At 39.1% G+C, this 16,058-nt stretch overlaps 1 protein-coding gene across 4 annotated transcripts in view; it reads right to left on the reverse strand.

Moving 5' to 3' along the window:
- ATAD1 (ATPase family AAA domain containing 1) overlaps nt 1-16,058 on the reverse strand; it is a 79,165-nt gene that overhangs the window by 30,104 nt on the left and 33,003 nt on the right. For 3 of the 4 annotated variants that reach the window (XM_047825160.1, XM_047825159.1, XM_047825158.1), the window contains exons 3-5: nt 9,538-9,636; nt 7,262-7,382; nt 1,962-2,162 (exon numbers count right to left, since the gene is read on the reverse strand). In XM_047825160.1, the coding sequence (XP_047681116.1) occupies nt 1,962-2,162; nt 7,262-7,382; nt 9,538-9,636 (421 nt within the window). The remainder of the gene's footprint in view (nt 1-1,961; nt 2,163-7,261; nt 7,383-9,537; nt 9,637-16,058) is intronic. The other variant, XM_047825161.1, reaches the window with a different exon arrangement.

The raw sequence follows: 16,058 nt of genomic DNA on the forward strand, positions 1-16,058 counted from the left end.
TTCTGGAATGAAAACCACGAATCATCAGATTAAGAACCACAGTAAGTCTCAGTGGGATAATAAAAATAAATACAGACCTGGAAAAACCATAATCAAACAGGAGAACAAGATAACAATCTAATAACACTAGAGAGAAAAGATAAAATTACTTACAAAGCAATATTTGACTATAAGCAGAATTCTTGAAAGCAACAAGAAAGACTGGAAGACAATGGACTTGTAGCTTCAAAATGCTGAAGAAAAATAATTCTGTTATCATTTAAGAGTGAAGGTAGAATTAACACATTTTCACCCAAAGACAGAATTTACTGTATTCATGATCTTTGCTGAAAGAACTCTGATAGACTTCAGTGAAGGGAATTAAATCCAGAAAAGGCAGCTTTGTAAAGAAGCAACAGTGAGCAAAGAAACTGGCAGACGTGGTCTCTAAACAAGTACTGCCAGTACAGAAATAACAACCACTATGGAGACTGTAAAATAAGAGAAAATGTTAACATGTAAGGAATGAGTGGGACGATTAGTGTTCAAGAGTTCTAAGGTCCCTGGAATTATTTGGGAGGAGGGCAGAAATGATTAGCCTAGACTTTCAAGGCAAGTAGGTATTCTAAATGTTTCACTAAAGAAAAAGAATATGTTACTTCTAAACCTGTAGCAGGGAAAAGGGGATAAAGTGAGAAAAGTCCACTAGATTGGCAAATAAAAAAGCACACGTAATGTGGCAGAAATAAATCTAAATACATGAGCTATCAAAATAAAGGGAGACTGACCACACCCCCTGGTTAAAGTGTCTTAGATTAAAATTTTTTTAAATCTAGCTATAAGCGCTTTTATGCAAAATTCACACCAAAACTCCAAAATAGCTGTAATAAACTGATGAGACACACAAGACAGACAAGTAACCAAAGTATTACATATCTATACCATTTTTCTCTATATATTTCTGTATAGTCTATCACATTACATATAATAGTATAACTAATTCAAAGCTATAGTTTCAATCACCATAATTTTATTATGACTTACCATACCAGGAGCAGAACCAAAAATACTGATGATCCATAAAATACAGAAAAAGTATACTAACATAAAAGTCATGAACAAATAGGGAAAGATAATCTATTTTATAAATTGGCTGTCTATATGGAAAAGAATGAAATTAGATTCCTACTTCACAATATATATTTTGAAAAGAGGGATATTTATGGGGGTAGGGAAGAAATTTGTAAGCCAGACACAAAAAGTATAAATCATAATAAAAAGATATATGCAACTAAATTTAAATTTCTGTAAAAGAAATTATCATAAAGTGAAAAGCCAGTCTAGAAAATATTTGCAATCATAATAAGTATCAACAAAGAATTACCAAGAAAATGCAAATAACCCCAAAGAAAAACTGACAATTTATAAGCAAGGAAACTCAATGACTAGTCAGCATGGTAAGAGATGCCCAAATTTACTAGCAATGCAGGGAAACACGAAACAATGATAATTCGTGTTCTTTAGTTTGACAAAAAAAAAAAATCAATCAATCAATGATAATATCTGAAAAAATAAATTTTAGGGGTATGCAGGGAAACTATATAACGGAGAGAGTGAAAACAGGTAAAACCACTTTTAACAACTGGTAATCCTAGTGAGGCTGAAGACAGACATGTCACACAACCTAACAGTTCAACTTCTGGGCATGCAGCCTGGACAAGCACATGTACATGACCAAACACGTACACAGATGTCTACCGCATGATGTTTGTAATACGGAGAAGACAGGAAACTACTACCGAGCAGCGGAATGAACAGATTATGGTTCATTCTGGAATAAATTATACACAGCATATAAGGATGTTGGTGATCTCTTTTGTATTACTAATTTGCCCTAATAAATGTTGAAAACTAAATCTGGTCATCTAAATACCACCCTTAAAAATGGCGTTATAAAATGCTCACACAGAAAAGTCGCATACCTATTTCATCTATAAAAATGATGGAAGGCTGTAGCTTTATGGCAAGGGAGAAGACCGCAGCAGCCAGTTTCTGAGACTCTCCGTACCACTTATCCGTCAGCGTTGAAGGCTGAAGGTTAATAAATCGACAGCCTGCTTCTTTGGCTGTGGCCTTGGCAATCAATGTCTTACCACAGCCTGGAGGCCCATACAGAAGAACTCCTGGAAATTAACATGTCATTTTATTATTTACGTTTTTATGTGATAATCAACACACTAATTCGGCCCACACTAAAATTTTCCCCAACATGTTAATGGTAGGAAAGGAAGGCGCCACTTCCTAAGTTCAGTGTCAGTGACGGCTATAAAATTACAGCATGCTTGTGCCTTCTCCCTTCACGCAAAGGTCTAGCTCAGGATCCCCTTGACATCCAAACTCACGCCACTCGATCCATGGTTGACAAAATGGTCCAATGCCCTCCACCTTCACAAGCTAACAGAGCACTACAGCACATTAGAACAGCCCAGAGAAAACTGAAAACTTCTTCAAAACAGGCTGCAGGAGGGGCACCTGGGTGGCTCAGTCGGTTGGGTGTCCAACTTCAGCTCAGGTCACGATCTCACGGTTTATAAGTTCAAGCCTCACATCAGGCTCTGTGCTGACAGCTCAGAGCCTGGAGCTTGCTTTGGATTCCGTGTCTCCGTCTCTCTCTCTCTGCCCCTCCCCCGCTTGTGCTCTGTTTCTCTTTCTCAAAAATAAACATTAAACAACAACAACGAAAACAGGCTGCAGCAAACCCCGTTTTGATGTTACTGAGACTTAAGTTTTATCCAAAAGGGCACACGCCTTTTTCCAAACAGATAATGATCTCTTCTTCCAAAGGACAAAAGCTGCCAGTCACTTTTGTTTTACTCTCCAAGGAATAAAACTGAATCCTTCACCTATCGTCTCCACAGACAGTAGTCTGCCGCTTAATACAACTTAAGGTAATTCTTTTAACAGGAGAGATCTAAACTGGTCGAGGCCTTGGGCATTTTGGGAATCATCACCAACTGTTTCGCAACTAAAATTAAGTAACATTTTTCTATGTTAATAGTAAAATTATGTTCCTGGCTATAGATTATCTGTAGACGGGCCTGACGAATATTATAACCTGCAGACTTAAAATATTTGCTTAATTCACAGCTCCTCTACTTTTCCCATGTCATAGCACTTAAAAAGACAGTATTTACAGGTGGCATATTAGGGTAATATGAAGAGACTTTGGAGATTTCCAAAATATTATGCAATAAAAATAAAATATAGGGGCGCCTGGGTGGCTCAGTCGGTTATGCATCCGACTTCGGCTCAGGTCATGATCTCACAGCTCATGGGTCTGAACCCGGCATCGGGCTCTGTGCTGACAGCTCAGTTCTGGAGCCTGCTGGGAGTTCCGTGTCTTCCTCTCCCTCTGCCCCTCCCCCGCTCACGTGTGTGCACGGTCTCTCTCTCAAGAATAATAAACATTAAAAAAATACAAAATATAAAAAAAGTAAATATTTTGTATTAAAATCCCACCCTGCCTAAATTTTCATTTTTTTTTTTTTTTAATGAGAAGCTTGATTCCATAAAACAAATATTTTTCACATCAAGCTCTTCAAAGTAATGTTCAGGCACACAAAATTTTCCTCGGGCACGCACAGATTTTTCTAGGAGTCTTCATAATTCTTTAAGAATCAATGAAGTTTAGTCATCTTACTTTTCTGAAGCCATTTTAAAATTTAAGTCAATAAGCTGTGCCAGTACATCCCTTCGCAATTTTTAACTAAGTCCATTCAGGTGTAAAAAATGTAGTTAAGTCATTTATAATTTGAACCCCCTACCGATACTTTTTCCTTTGGATGGCACATGTGAACACCACAGAGCAGTGGTCTAATGCCATTTAATTCACATCAAACTGAAAACATACGGAGTGACTGCAGATGCCTGGAATTATTACGACATTTATTATTTTGATCATACAATTTAATATGGAATACAGATCCACAAACTTTTATATGCATGTTATTTGAATCTTAGGGTTTTCTGAGCAAACTTTTGATGCAAAAGTCCTCGTATCTTGTTGACTGTGCTGCTACAGCACGCCTCACAAACCGAGGCAAGTGTTCTTAGAATGTCCTCTTTGATTCCAAGTATTCATTCATCACTTTGAGTCCTCTATTCCTGACAGTTTAGTTTTGGCACTCCTTAGCAGGATTAAGTTTTTCCTATATTTTTCTTCTGGAATTACAATTAGTGTTATTAATTAGGCAGCTTTTTTACAGTTTTGTTTTGTTTACAGAGTATGAAACTCAACATGCGTTGAAAGCTTTGGGATTTCATAATCTTCTGCTGGAGGACAGACATGATAGGGGAGGTGCACGTATGAGCAGGGAGTGTTCACTTCCTGACTCGGGTGGTAGCTATGGAAGGGTCAGCTTTCCAGTCACCCACTTGGCTGTTTTATCCCCACTTCTGCACGTTGCTTCACTAAGACTCACGTTGTCTCACCTGGCATGTTATCAACGAGTCTAGCAGTAACACTGGTGGAAGGGCCATCTTCTCTATATCCTTTGTGGGATGAACACTACCCTGTTCATTCTTAGGAAGAGTGATACATGAATGGTCCCACAATGAATGCGAGGCATCCGGCTTCAGTTATTAGTTTTGCAGTCTTTTAACTAGTTTTTTTTGAGCTCAGTCTGGTACTTTCACAACCATTTTCAACAAAACGAAAAACTACGATTATTACCTTCATGCTTTGCAGAGGCTAAAAATTCAAACCCCTCTTTAATGTGGATGTCTTAGTAAGGGCTTTACTTCGTAAGTACTACATGCAAATAAAAACTTTAGGGTGAGGAAGAAAAGAAGAATTGGGACAAAAGATCTAAATTTGAAATAATCCTTATTAGTGACAAGTATATTACCTTATTAGTAACCAACTTTTTTCTTTTTTGAACTAGTTTATTGACTTTCAAGCTTTAATAAAAAAAATTGTCCAAATGGTGGAAAAGTAAGTATCTGTAAAAACTGAGTCTATTTAAATACAAAGTACTCAAGGAGGTGGAGGGAGGGATGGAGGCCTTTATGGCCCCAGAAAAATCACTTCTCAAAATATATTTTTCCTAAGTTACCTACATTTTCAAGAAACATCACAACATGGAACATGATAAAATTCACAAACATAAAATTTATGTGCTAAAATAATGATTACTGAAGTTAGAGTTTAGCGAGAACTGTTTGTATTCATATGGAATTTTCAATGTAAATTTTTAAACATTTGGAAGAAAACACGGTTATTTTTTTAATGCAACCATGAACATTTTATGGCATGTTCTTGTGACCACTTGGTGGCATGACAGCTGCCAACTTTCTACCTTCACATGATTGGCTGCTATCGTGTGCTACTATGGAAGACATTCTCAAACCATCCTCGCGTAGTCTGTAAGGCAGTGCGGACTTTTAGCCCCGACAGCAATGAATTGTCCAGGGATAACATAAAATTGGCAATAAAACAACGACTCTAACCTATGTAACCTATTTCCAGTTCAAAAATGGAACAAACTACGGTATACAACCGATTTTACGCTCTGCTTCTGTCTGCTAACATCCAATTTATGTTGAGGGTCAAAAAGTAAATCAATGGCTTTTCAAATTTTGTTCCTGATAAAAAACTTTCCAAAAATGCAAGGCTGAAAAGGCGCAAACAGTATAACTTTAGATTACATAATCAAGAGCTACTCAGGTAACTTAAAAATTTTAAAATACACACAGAAACCACTTCTAGTTTTGGACAATGCTTTCAAAGAAGCACGAGATATACACATAACTTTGAAGTATCCCATTGTAATTTGGTGTCTGCTGTGTTAATTGACTGGGGCTTTAAACCAAGTGCGACTGGTACAGTGACCCAATTACCTGGGCTAGGTGTCGCTGACGAGGGCTGGAGCTTTCCCGAACAGCACAGAAAACGCATCTTACTTTTCTCCCATCCAAGTACTAACTGGGCCCCATCCTGCATCTGACTTTTCTAGATTCACGAATTAAGAAACTAGGAGATGACAACTCACACAAGGTCTTTCTTGTTCAAACTACCAACCAGCCGGAAGAGGGTAAAGAACTAAATAAGCCAACTTGTACTTTACTCTTTGATCTTGGCTCAGATACATCATCTGCAATTTTCTTCTGGGGAAAAAATTTTTAAAAACACAATAAACCAAATGCTTTTTGCTAGGGGGGAAAAAAGGAAGTATTGTTGTTTCAGAAAATAAAACAAAATACCTAATGAACAGTTTTGCTGTTTTAGTTAATGAAAAGAACACGTCATCATCACCCTCTATTTACCAGGAGTAAAAATTATCTACTTTGTGAAAGTGTACAGGTATCGGCTTCAATTACTTTTGAAATGTAAATTGATGCATTTTGATATAACTGCAAAATTAATAAGATTACAAGCAACCATAACTTACACACAGCACTATGTTGATATTTCTAAAGATCTTTTTTTTGTAATGTGTCTAATAATTTGGTTTCAGCCTTGAAGAGCAGCGGAAAAGTAAACCTGTCTAGTATGAGGAATACAAGAAAGAGCAGTTTCCACTCTTTCCACTGCTGTAGCGTTTGTAGGGGAAAGCCACGGTAACACACGTGTATTTATCTCACTGCCAACTGTCACTGAAGCTCCATCTGAATCACCTTTCATAATACGTTTAAACGTGATTCATATTTGAGTGGACAACAATAAAAGCATTACACGTAAGGAAGGAGTTATAAGCATTTCCAATTCTTGAGTTCTGAGGTTTTTAAAATCATCGCTAACTAGGAATAAGGAAGTTTCCCTTAAAAAATAAGTAGCATTTAATTTCTAGTTCACCTGTACTCCAGTACTTCTTCTAAAAAAACACTGCAATCCAAAAATAATGAAGATTACTAGGAGGAAAAAACAATATCGCTAAATTATGAGACAACAAAAAGAGTTCTTACTTTGAAAACAAAAGAACCCATACCATGACTTTAGATTTTTTAATTTCAATTTTCCCAATTTTTATTTACTTGGAAGTAATAAAAATGAGTTTGCAATAAAGGGATTATTTTGACATGTAATCACAGGGAAAAAGTTTTACCTAAATTTGGGAAGCTGAAGAATGAGCAATTATTTTAAAACTACTAATTATAAAACAGCTCACCGGATCTCAGTATTCTCTTCAACATCCGACCTCAGAGATACCAGTTCTATAATGGCAGAAAGTTTCAATGTTTTCTACATTTTTAATACTTTAGCAAATGTAAACTTTTACCATACCCTTTGGAGGCTGCAGAAGCCTGGAATTTTCAAACAAATGCTTCTTTTTGATGGGTAAGATGACTGTGTCTTTCAGATCCGTAATGACATCATCCAGACCTGCTATATCACTCCAAGTAACCTGATAAAAGGTAAGGTCAACATGAATTTTACAACTTACATATATACAATGAAGTTAAAAGGAAAAAAAAAACAAAATGGCAAACCTTAATCTGATAATTATATGTAAATAATAAAAGATTAATATATAATACTAGTAAAGACTTTTTACAGCAATACTGAAATTATTTAATTACCATGAAATTACAAAAAGGAATTAATAATCAACTATCTACTATTAAAAGCACTGGGCCCAGGACTCAAAACTCTACAGGGATCTAATAAGCTGAATTCACTCCATGTAAGAGGAAGGAATAGTCTGCCAAGAAGATGGAGAACCAGCTCAGACAGAGAACTCAGTGCTAGCTGATGGGGAAAAGCTTACCAGCAGTGTCCCTAATTCATATAGGGTGCCGTCAAACACAACAGGTAGACATTTTGGAAATAGGTTCACACAACACTGGACTTCTGAATTTTATTAATCAAAAATAAAACTTTCAAAACAAAACTTTCATCTTTGTAAATAGGGGATATATACTGTCAAAATAAGCACAGCTTGTGTATTTTAAAACCTTCTGACTCAACTTCAAAAATGGGGATGGGGGGTGCCTGGGTGGCTCAGTCGGTTAAGCATCTGACTTTGGCTCAGGTCATGATCTCATGGTTCATGGGTTCGAGCCCCATATCGGGCGCTATGCTGACAGCTCAGAGTCTGGAGCCTGCTTTGGATCCTATGTCTCCCTCTCTCCCTGCCCCTCCCCTGCTTGTGCTCTGTTTCTCAAAAATAAATAAATGTAAAAAAAAAAAAAAATTTTTTTTTAAATGGGGATGGAGTGAAGGGGGGAGGGGATAAAAAAACAAACGGAAAAAACCTAGGGGGAAAAAAAATCAATCTTGCTCTAACCTGGCAGAGTAAAGAGGCTGAAGGTGGGGTGAGTCAGAAGCCATATTTACAAGAAATTTACTTTCACTACAACTTTAAAAAAAAAAAGGGTGAAAAACCACAGCCAAATCTGGAAAAAAAAAAAATAGCACCTACTTCCACTATAACAAAAAAGAGAGTCTGTTAGTACAGCCTTACTCAGAAGTGAACACAGAGCCAAGAAGTCCCACTGTAAATTTATAAATCAAATTGAAATGGAGGATTAACTCTGGGGACATGTATCTATCTCTGTGCACACAGATACTAACAGACATTGAAGACTTTTATTTCCTAGATTTGGAGATAGGAATACCATACTTATTCTATTTATTTATATCTGTCATACAAAACCTATTTATACCTGCTGTTATCAAATATTCACATAGGAGTTTAGAGTTTATATATTACATTAATCTTATCCTCCAATAATCCTTTTGAAGTAGGTACAGCAGGTATCACACCTTCCCTGGATTACACATGAGGGGACTGACACTCAAAGAGGAAACAATTTGCCAAGGCCATGAATGGAGAAAATTAGAATTCAGAATCTTGTGTTGCCTACCGTATCTTAATATGAAAATCTACATTTAAACTCCAAATCAAATATCCACATAACTTTAAGCAGTACGTTTTATATGCCACAAAGGTGAATATATAAAAGAACAAGTTTATCTAAACAAGTGTATGCCAAAAAAGGTTAACACGGCAGGCCTCAGACTGTTGTCCTTAGAAAGGCCTACCTGCAAGGCTGGCCTTTGGCTGCAGTATGGGGGCTTAAATTTCGGGAGAATTCCTTCATTCCCTAATAAGAACACCTCGCTGTGCAAGCAAAATGGTTTCCGGGGGACGTGTTTCCCCTCTGAACGTCTAGAATTTTGGTAGATGTTGGGATGTGGGGTCTACATGACCAGTCCCAATTAAAATCCTGGGAGTCTCTACTGAGCTTCCCTGGTGGACACGGCACTTCACACTTGTCCTCACAACCTGCTGCTGAAGGAATTAAGTGAAGCCCGTATGACTTCACTGGGAGAAAGCTCCTGGAAGCCTGTGCTTGGTTTCTTCCAGACTTCACTCCAGGCCCCTTTTCTTGCTCATTTTGCCTCGTATCCTTTTGCTGTACTCAGTCACGTCCGTGAGCACAAAACTATGCCAGATCCTGTGACTCCTCTTAGAGGATCATCAAATATGGCCGTCTTCAGGAGCTGACACAAAATGCCAGACCCAAACGATCTTAAATAAGATTAAAGATACGTACGTGCATGTTAAGAGGGTCTACGAGATGAGCTGCAATACTCATTTCATATTCTGAAAGCTTCACATTTTTCACACCAATCTGTTTCATTAATTTTTCTGCCTAGAACAAAAAAACAAGCAACTTCCTTTAGTCTGGTATTTGGGTCTTGGCACTTCAAAAGAGATTATCTGTGAAGTCTAAAGAGCCATGAACAGACATGCAAGAATTTTCCAGGGAAATTCTAGGCCCCTTGACCTCCTCTTTCCCCAATGTAAGCTTGTAGGTAAAGACAAAAGGTGAGTGTCTAACTGCACAGAAACCAGGGCAATTTAAACCAGCTCCTAGGAAATGAGAAAATTAGGGCACATGATTGAGGAGATACACATAGGGCCTTGCACTGCTCCAATGAGATTCTAGGGTCCAACTTGATGTCCTTTCAAGTAAGACCATCATGACAGGTGCAGGTGAAACCTCCAGATGAGAGCAGAGCAGTTAAACATTTAAAAAATGGACAACTGGAGTTTCTTTTCTTAAATAGAGTTTCTGAAAATAGATGCTTAACTTCCTTCAAATTACCCAGTTATCGACACCAGGTGCCCACAGCAATCAAACTCCAAATTGTTCGAAGATGCTGTCCTTTTTGGTTAAAGCCAATTCCTGGGACTAGGCAACCAGAGATAATAAATCCTAAATTCTAAATGATGGGGCACCTGGGTGGCTCAGTGGGTTAAGTGTCCGACTTGTGGTATCAGCTTAGGTAGTGATGCTGTGGTTGTGGGATTGAGCCCTAAGTTAGGCTCTGTGCTCAGCTCGGAGCCTGCTTGGGATTCTCTCTCTCTCTCTCTCTCTCTCTCTCAGCTCCTCCCCTGTGAGCACTCGCATTCTCTCTCTCTCAAAAATAAACACTTAAAAAAATAAATAAATTGTAAGTAAGACTAACCTGAAACCTACGAGCTCTAGCAATACAATAAAGATTTCAATTAAAATTAAAAACAATCATAATCACAAACATTTACTGAATGGGCCAAACCATATGCCAAAATACCGTAAATGGATTAGCTCACTGAATCCCCCGAGCGAGCCTATGGGGTAGGTACAATTTCTCCCCACCACAGAAAAGGAAATTAAAGTTTAGCTCAGATGAAATAATCTACCTCAGGTTCAAGTCAGCAAATGGAAGAGACGACATACACATGCAGGCAGCCCCACTCCAGAGCCCACCCTCTAACCACCTCCCAATGACCCTACGTTCCCCAATTGTAACAGGGGGGTTTGTGACCACTGAGGAGTCTTAAAAAGACTACAGAAAACACATTCAAATTTCAATTAAATGAACATATTTAAAAGTGCTCTGATAAATACCTGTTTTTGTTACATTTTCCTAAAATGCTTTAAAAATATATTGTATACTTTGTTTATTTTTAAGTAGGCTGCAGTCCAACTTGGGTCCTGAATTCACCACCCTGAGATCAAGAGTCACATGCTCCACCAAGTGAACCAGACAGACGCCCCTAAAATACTTTTGATTTTGTAAGATCTTGCTTTGGTCAGGGGGTATGGCTGCTCTAGAAGGAAATTCATCTCACACAGCACTATAGTTACAGACTGCTCAGAGCATAGGATAAATGTGGATAAAGTAGGATAAATCATATCCTAGTAATGTAGCATTTTTAAAATAAATAACCACATAGTTTTTCCTATTTAGCCCCCCCCTCCCTGGTAAAATTACCGAATCAATGGAGAAAACAGCCTTTTCCAGGTTTTTTAATCTCTTTCTTGTAAATATCTTCTCTTTCGCTGATTTTCAATCTTTTGTGTCAGGTATGAAAGGTATCCTATTTTAGCCTCTGTAATAACATCAATTATTCTTTTCCATTATGCTTCTATAAATGTGCAGCCATCCCACATGTGTTCTTTTTAGGCTATGCTGTAAAACAAAAGTTTCCACCAGGGGTGACTCTGCCCCCCAGGGGACATCTGGCAAGGTCTGGGAAGACTTCTGGCTGTCACGACCTTGCGGGGAGGGTGCTCTTGGCATGTAGTCAGCAGAGACAGGAATGCTGCTTAACATTCTGAAAGACACAGTACAGCCTGCCCCTCCCCAATTATCTGGCCCCAAATGTCAACAGTGCCGAGTTGAGGAATCCTGCTCTTTCCCCATTAGCTAGCTGCTCTTAAAACTTTACTCTAGGTCACAAATGCTTCTTGCTTTAAACAAACTTTATCTACGTTTGGGATTTCCTAAGTAAAAACGATCAACTGTGTTGTTTATGTTATAGAAATAGAAAATGCCGTGGTCAAATTTACCTAAAATCTTTCCCCCCATATAAGCAGTCCCATTTAACGATGTCTTCAGGTTGCATTAACAACACTGACAGAAAACAAAATTAATGTTTACTGGGCAAAACTCATTTTCATTTCCTTACCATCAGCCCGTACAACCATCCTGAGAAGTAGCTATTACTATGCTCGTTTTTCAGATGAGGAACTCAAGAGTCAGAGAAATTAGAAGAATTGCCAAGATTATGAGCTAGGAGTTGGCATTACCAGAGTTCAAATCCTGATCTAATTCCAAAGCTGTTCTACTGAAACACTAGTATTCCTCATCTGCGAGACCAGAACGTGGTTAACAAATAAATAAAATAAAGTACCCCTAAACACATCAAACTGTCTTCCAGAAGAAGTTATCCAACTGTTTCTAGCTTTGACAACTTTAAGTGAGCCCGTTTCTAAAATGTTTTACCAAGAAAAACAAAATGATTGTACTCTAAAAATGGCTTATGTTCATGAACTGCCTTATCACTTACAGCTCAATGACAATTGTATTTTCTAGTTACCAACTTTTGCTTGGTTTTTAAGTGAATCTCTCCAAGTAGTTGTCACTCTGTGTAGGAAAAATGGTAGGTGAGGGGTTGAAGGGAGTCAGGGGTAGGAGGGAAACTTACTTTTTACTGTATAGTCATCTTTTTAACTGTTTCATAGTATTTTTATCCTTTCATGCTATTTCATTTTTTTCCTCCATGTAAACTATTAAGAAGATTAAGATTAACAAGATTAAGAAGCGGAGTAGGAAATAGTAAACTACTATTTTTGCCTAGAATGGGAAAGGAGGAAATGGAGAAAAGGAGTAGCAGAAAAGAAACTTTTCATTCAGTTTCTGAACGATTTGTAAAACTGGTTGTTCTTTTGGGAGATTAATTTCAGAAAATTAGAGACGGGTGCCTGGGTGGCTCAGTCGGTTGAGCATCCGACTTCGGCTCAGGTCATGATCTCACAGCTCGTGAGTTCGAGCCCCACATCGGGCTCTGTGCTGACACCTCAGAGCCTGGAGCCTGCTTCCGATTCTGTGTCTCTCTCTCTCTGCTCCTCCCCTGCTCATGCTCTGTCTCTCTCTCTCTGTCTCAAAAATAAATAAAACATTAAAAAATTTAAAAAAAAAAGAAAATTAGAGATAGCATTAACAAGGGTGAAAAACCAGAGGTAGGTTAACTGATTAAACTTAGGTGTGTTTATTAAAGTCACAGCTAAAGTACTCTGATTTAAGTGTGGACAGAGGAAGTCACTGACAGAAAGCTCACAACACTACATTTCCACGGGAAATGGCAAAGAGTCTGAATAATTATATTTTAGATGTAATCTCTTATACATTTGTATTAAAATTCTTGAAAGCACCCTTTTCTAGACTAACATGGAGACAAGTCTCCCCTCTCACGGTCAGTCTCTGGACGTCGTAAGAAGAGTGGGCTTCCTACCCTCCACCGCACCTGCGTGTGAACAACACTGCGGACCCCCGCCCCGAGTATCCCTCTCTTGGGAGCTCTTTCCTCAGCATTTCCACCTTGGCCAGTCAGGCAACACCAACTGCTTACTCCTGACTTCCTATCTCAATTTACTGGCTGCTCTTACAAATACCTGGCAGTTGAGGGGCACTTGGGTGGCTCAGTGGATTAAGGATCCAACTCTTCGTTTCTGCTCAGGTCATGATCTTGCAGTTCATGGGTTTGAGCGTCAAGTCCAGTTCTGTGCGGACAAACGGGGAACCTGCTTGGGATTCTCTGTCTCTCCCTTTCTCTCTGCCCCCCCCCCCCACCCCATGCTCTCTTTCTCTCTCTCTCAAAATAAATAAATAAACTTAAAAAAAAAATACCTGGCAGCTGAGAGTTCCAGTTGTTTTTTTTTTAAGGTTTCAGTGTATCATTCCTTCACAAAATATTTCAGCTATTATTTCTTTCAAAATAACTAAAAGTTTTGAAGACTAAAGTACAATGACAGGACTAAAAATAAGAAGACATTAACTTATCTAAGGTCACAGTCCAAACCTTCAGGTGTATGAAGAATTCTCAGTAGTGAATCTTCCCTGGGCTTTGACAAACTACAATCTCAGAAATATTATACAGTGTAATTCTTCAGAAGTGTGACACAGTCTCAGAACAGGTCAAGCATTGTTTTTCCTCCTGTACTTGGACAGCATACCCAGAGGGTTCCTTTTTCTACGTCCCAATTATCCCGACCCACCCTTTCGTCACACATACCTATCAAAACTCTTCTACTACACCTAAATACAATCCAAGCAGCAGCCGTGTGCCCAGGAAATCCCCGTCCATTCCGTAGAAATGGTCTCCTCTCTCATTACCCATTAAATATCCCACATTTCACCAAGCTGGGACGTTTTCCTGGCTTCAGGCTAGAAATTATTTACAAATATGCTGTTTAATTCAAACATTAAGACTACTTCTGGGTTACTGTTCCTGATGCGAATGCACCTCCATCACGTTACCTTTCTTTCAACTCATAACCGCACTACCTTTAAACTCGCACGAGGCCCGCTAATTATCAGATAGCCTCCAAATGTTGCCTAGGCTGTTAAATTCAGTGCTCGTCCTTTGTGACTGCGGAAGTCACACCTTCCTCCGCCCCCCCCCCCAGTCACACCTGATCTCTGCCCGCAAGGTGTGCTCCTAATTCTCTAATTCCTTTCTGTACTCCCACTTAATTACCCCCCACCTGGCAACACTGCACTTCCTAAATGGCCTGGACCACAGGTCATTATTTCAACAATGTCTTCTGTTGAACCTTAGCATCCCTTACACTTGTACCGGTCAGTCCTATTCTCGGTGCTGGCTCCGCACCACCACTCAGTTTATCTGCTACCGAGATGCTGAGATACGCGCAAGAAGTTAAGAAAAACAAAACAACTGAATTCCCGATAAACTCATGCTTCCTTCAACTACGCCCTAATGTTCATAACCCACAATTTCTCTCATTAAACACGGATCACGTATTTACCTGAGCAGGTCCGAAACCTCCATTCCCATTTAGTTGTAACATCGCCCCACTTCACTGAGAGCAAATGAACTCGACCTTAAAAGGTTCTCGTGACCACTGATCCTGACCCCTCTGGGACCCACCTCCATCCTCTTTGGCAGCGACTCTCTCCACCTCCTCCTTCTTCGCTAGTCTTTTCCCTTTCCTTCTTTACCTGTCCGCCAGCAAACTCTGGAACGACCACATTCTTTTACTTTAAATTCTGCTTGCTGTCCCCAGTGAATGGAAAGCACTCTAAATTTACGGACCACTTTTTCTGATCACATTCTCCATATCCTCCTTTTCTCCTGGATCACTCTATGACACAACATTCACAACCAATTCTCTTTTGCAACCTTCTCTTCCTTTGGTTTTGAGGACTTGACCAAAGGATTTTTCAGACAGTGGGAGACAAATGTGAGGAAGGGCTTTTTAAAGTTACATTCAACACCCACTGACTTCCCCCAATTAGTTCTGTGATTTCAGAATGTAGGCCTTCCAGTTCCAATTGACTGCCACAATGAACGACTTCTACAGTGTGCGGTGTTTTGTCTATTTCAGGTGTGTTGGGATGGGAAAGACTAATACCAGTACCTTACATTATCCTGGTTTTATTACTACTCCTCTGGCCATTTTTTGGGTGTTATTAATAATTGGGTAGATGTTAAAAAAAAAAGTCTTTAGAATTTACAGGTGAGGCAAAAGAACCATAGAACATGTGCTCTATAAATATTTGTTACACGGGGGCGCCTGGGTGGCGCAGTCGGTTAAGCACCGACTTCAGCCAGGTCACGATCTCGCGGTCCGTGAGTTCGAGCCCCGCGTCAGGCTCTGGGCTGATGGCTCAGAGCCTGGAGCCTGTTTCCGATTCTGTGTCTCCCTCTCTCTCTGCCCCTCCCCCGTTCATGCTCTGTCTCACTCTATCCCAAAAATAAATAAACGTTGAAAAAAAAAAAAAAAAATATTTGTTACACGAATAAATTCAAGTCGTTAATCTACGGAAGAGATTATTGTAAATGGTACCGAGTAAAAATCGAATTTTACTCCCTCTCATGTAGAACCAACTGTCCAAGTATCAGTTATTGGTTCATCCTTTCTCCAATAATCTGCGTACAAAGCAGAGCCAGTCCTTTCACACATCAATTTCCCACAGCATGCCTAGGTCTGTTTCTCGACTCCACTCTGCTGAATTTGCCAATCCACCCCGGTACCAATAACATACTGTCTTAATAACTGTG

This window comes from Prionailurus viverrinus, chromosome D2 (genome assembly GCF_022837055.1).
Source record: "Prionailurus viverrinus isolate Anna chromosome D2, UM_Priviv_1.0, whole genome shotgun sequence".
Lineage (NCBI taxonomy): Eukaryota > Metazoa > Chordata > Mammalia > Carnivora > Felidae > Prionailurus > Prionailurus viverrinus.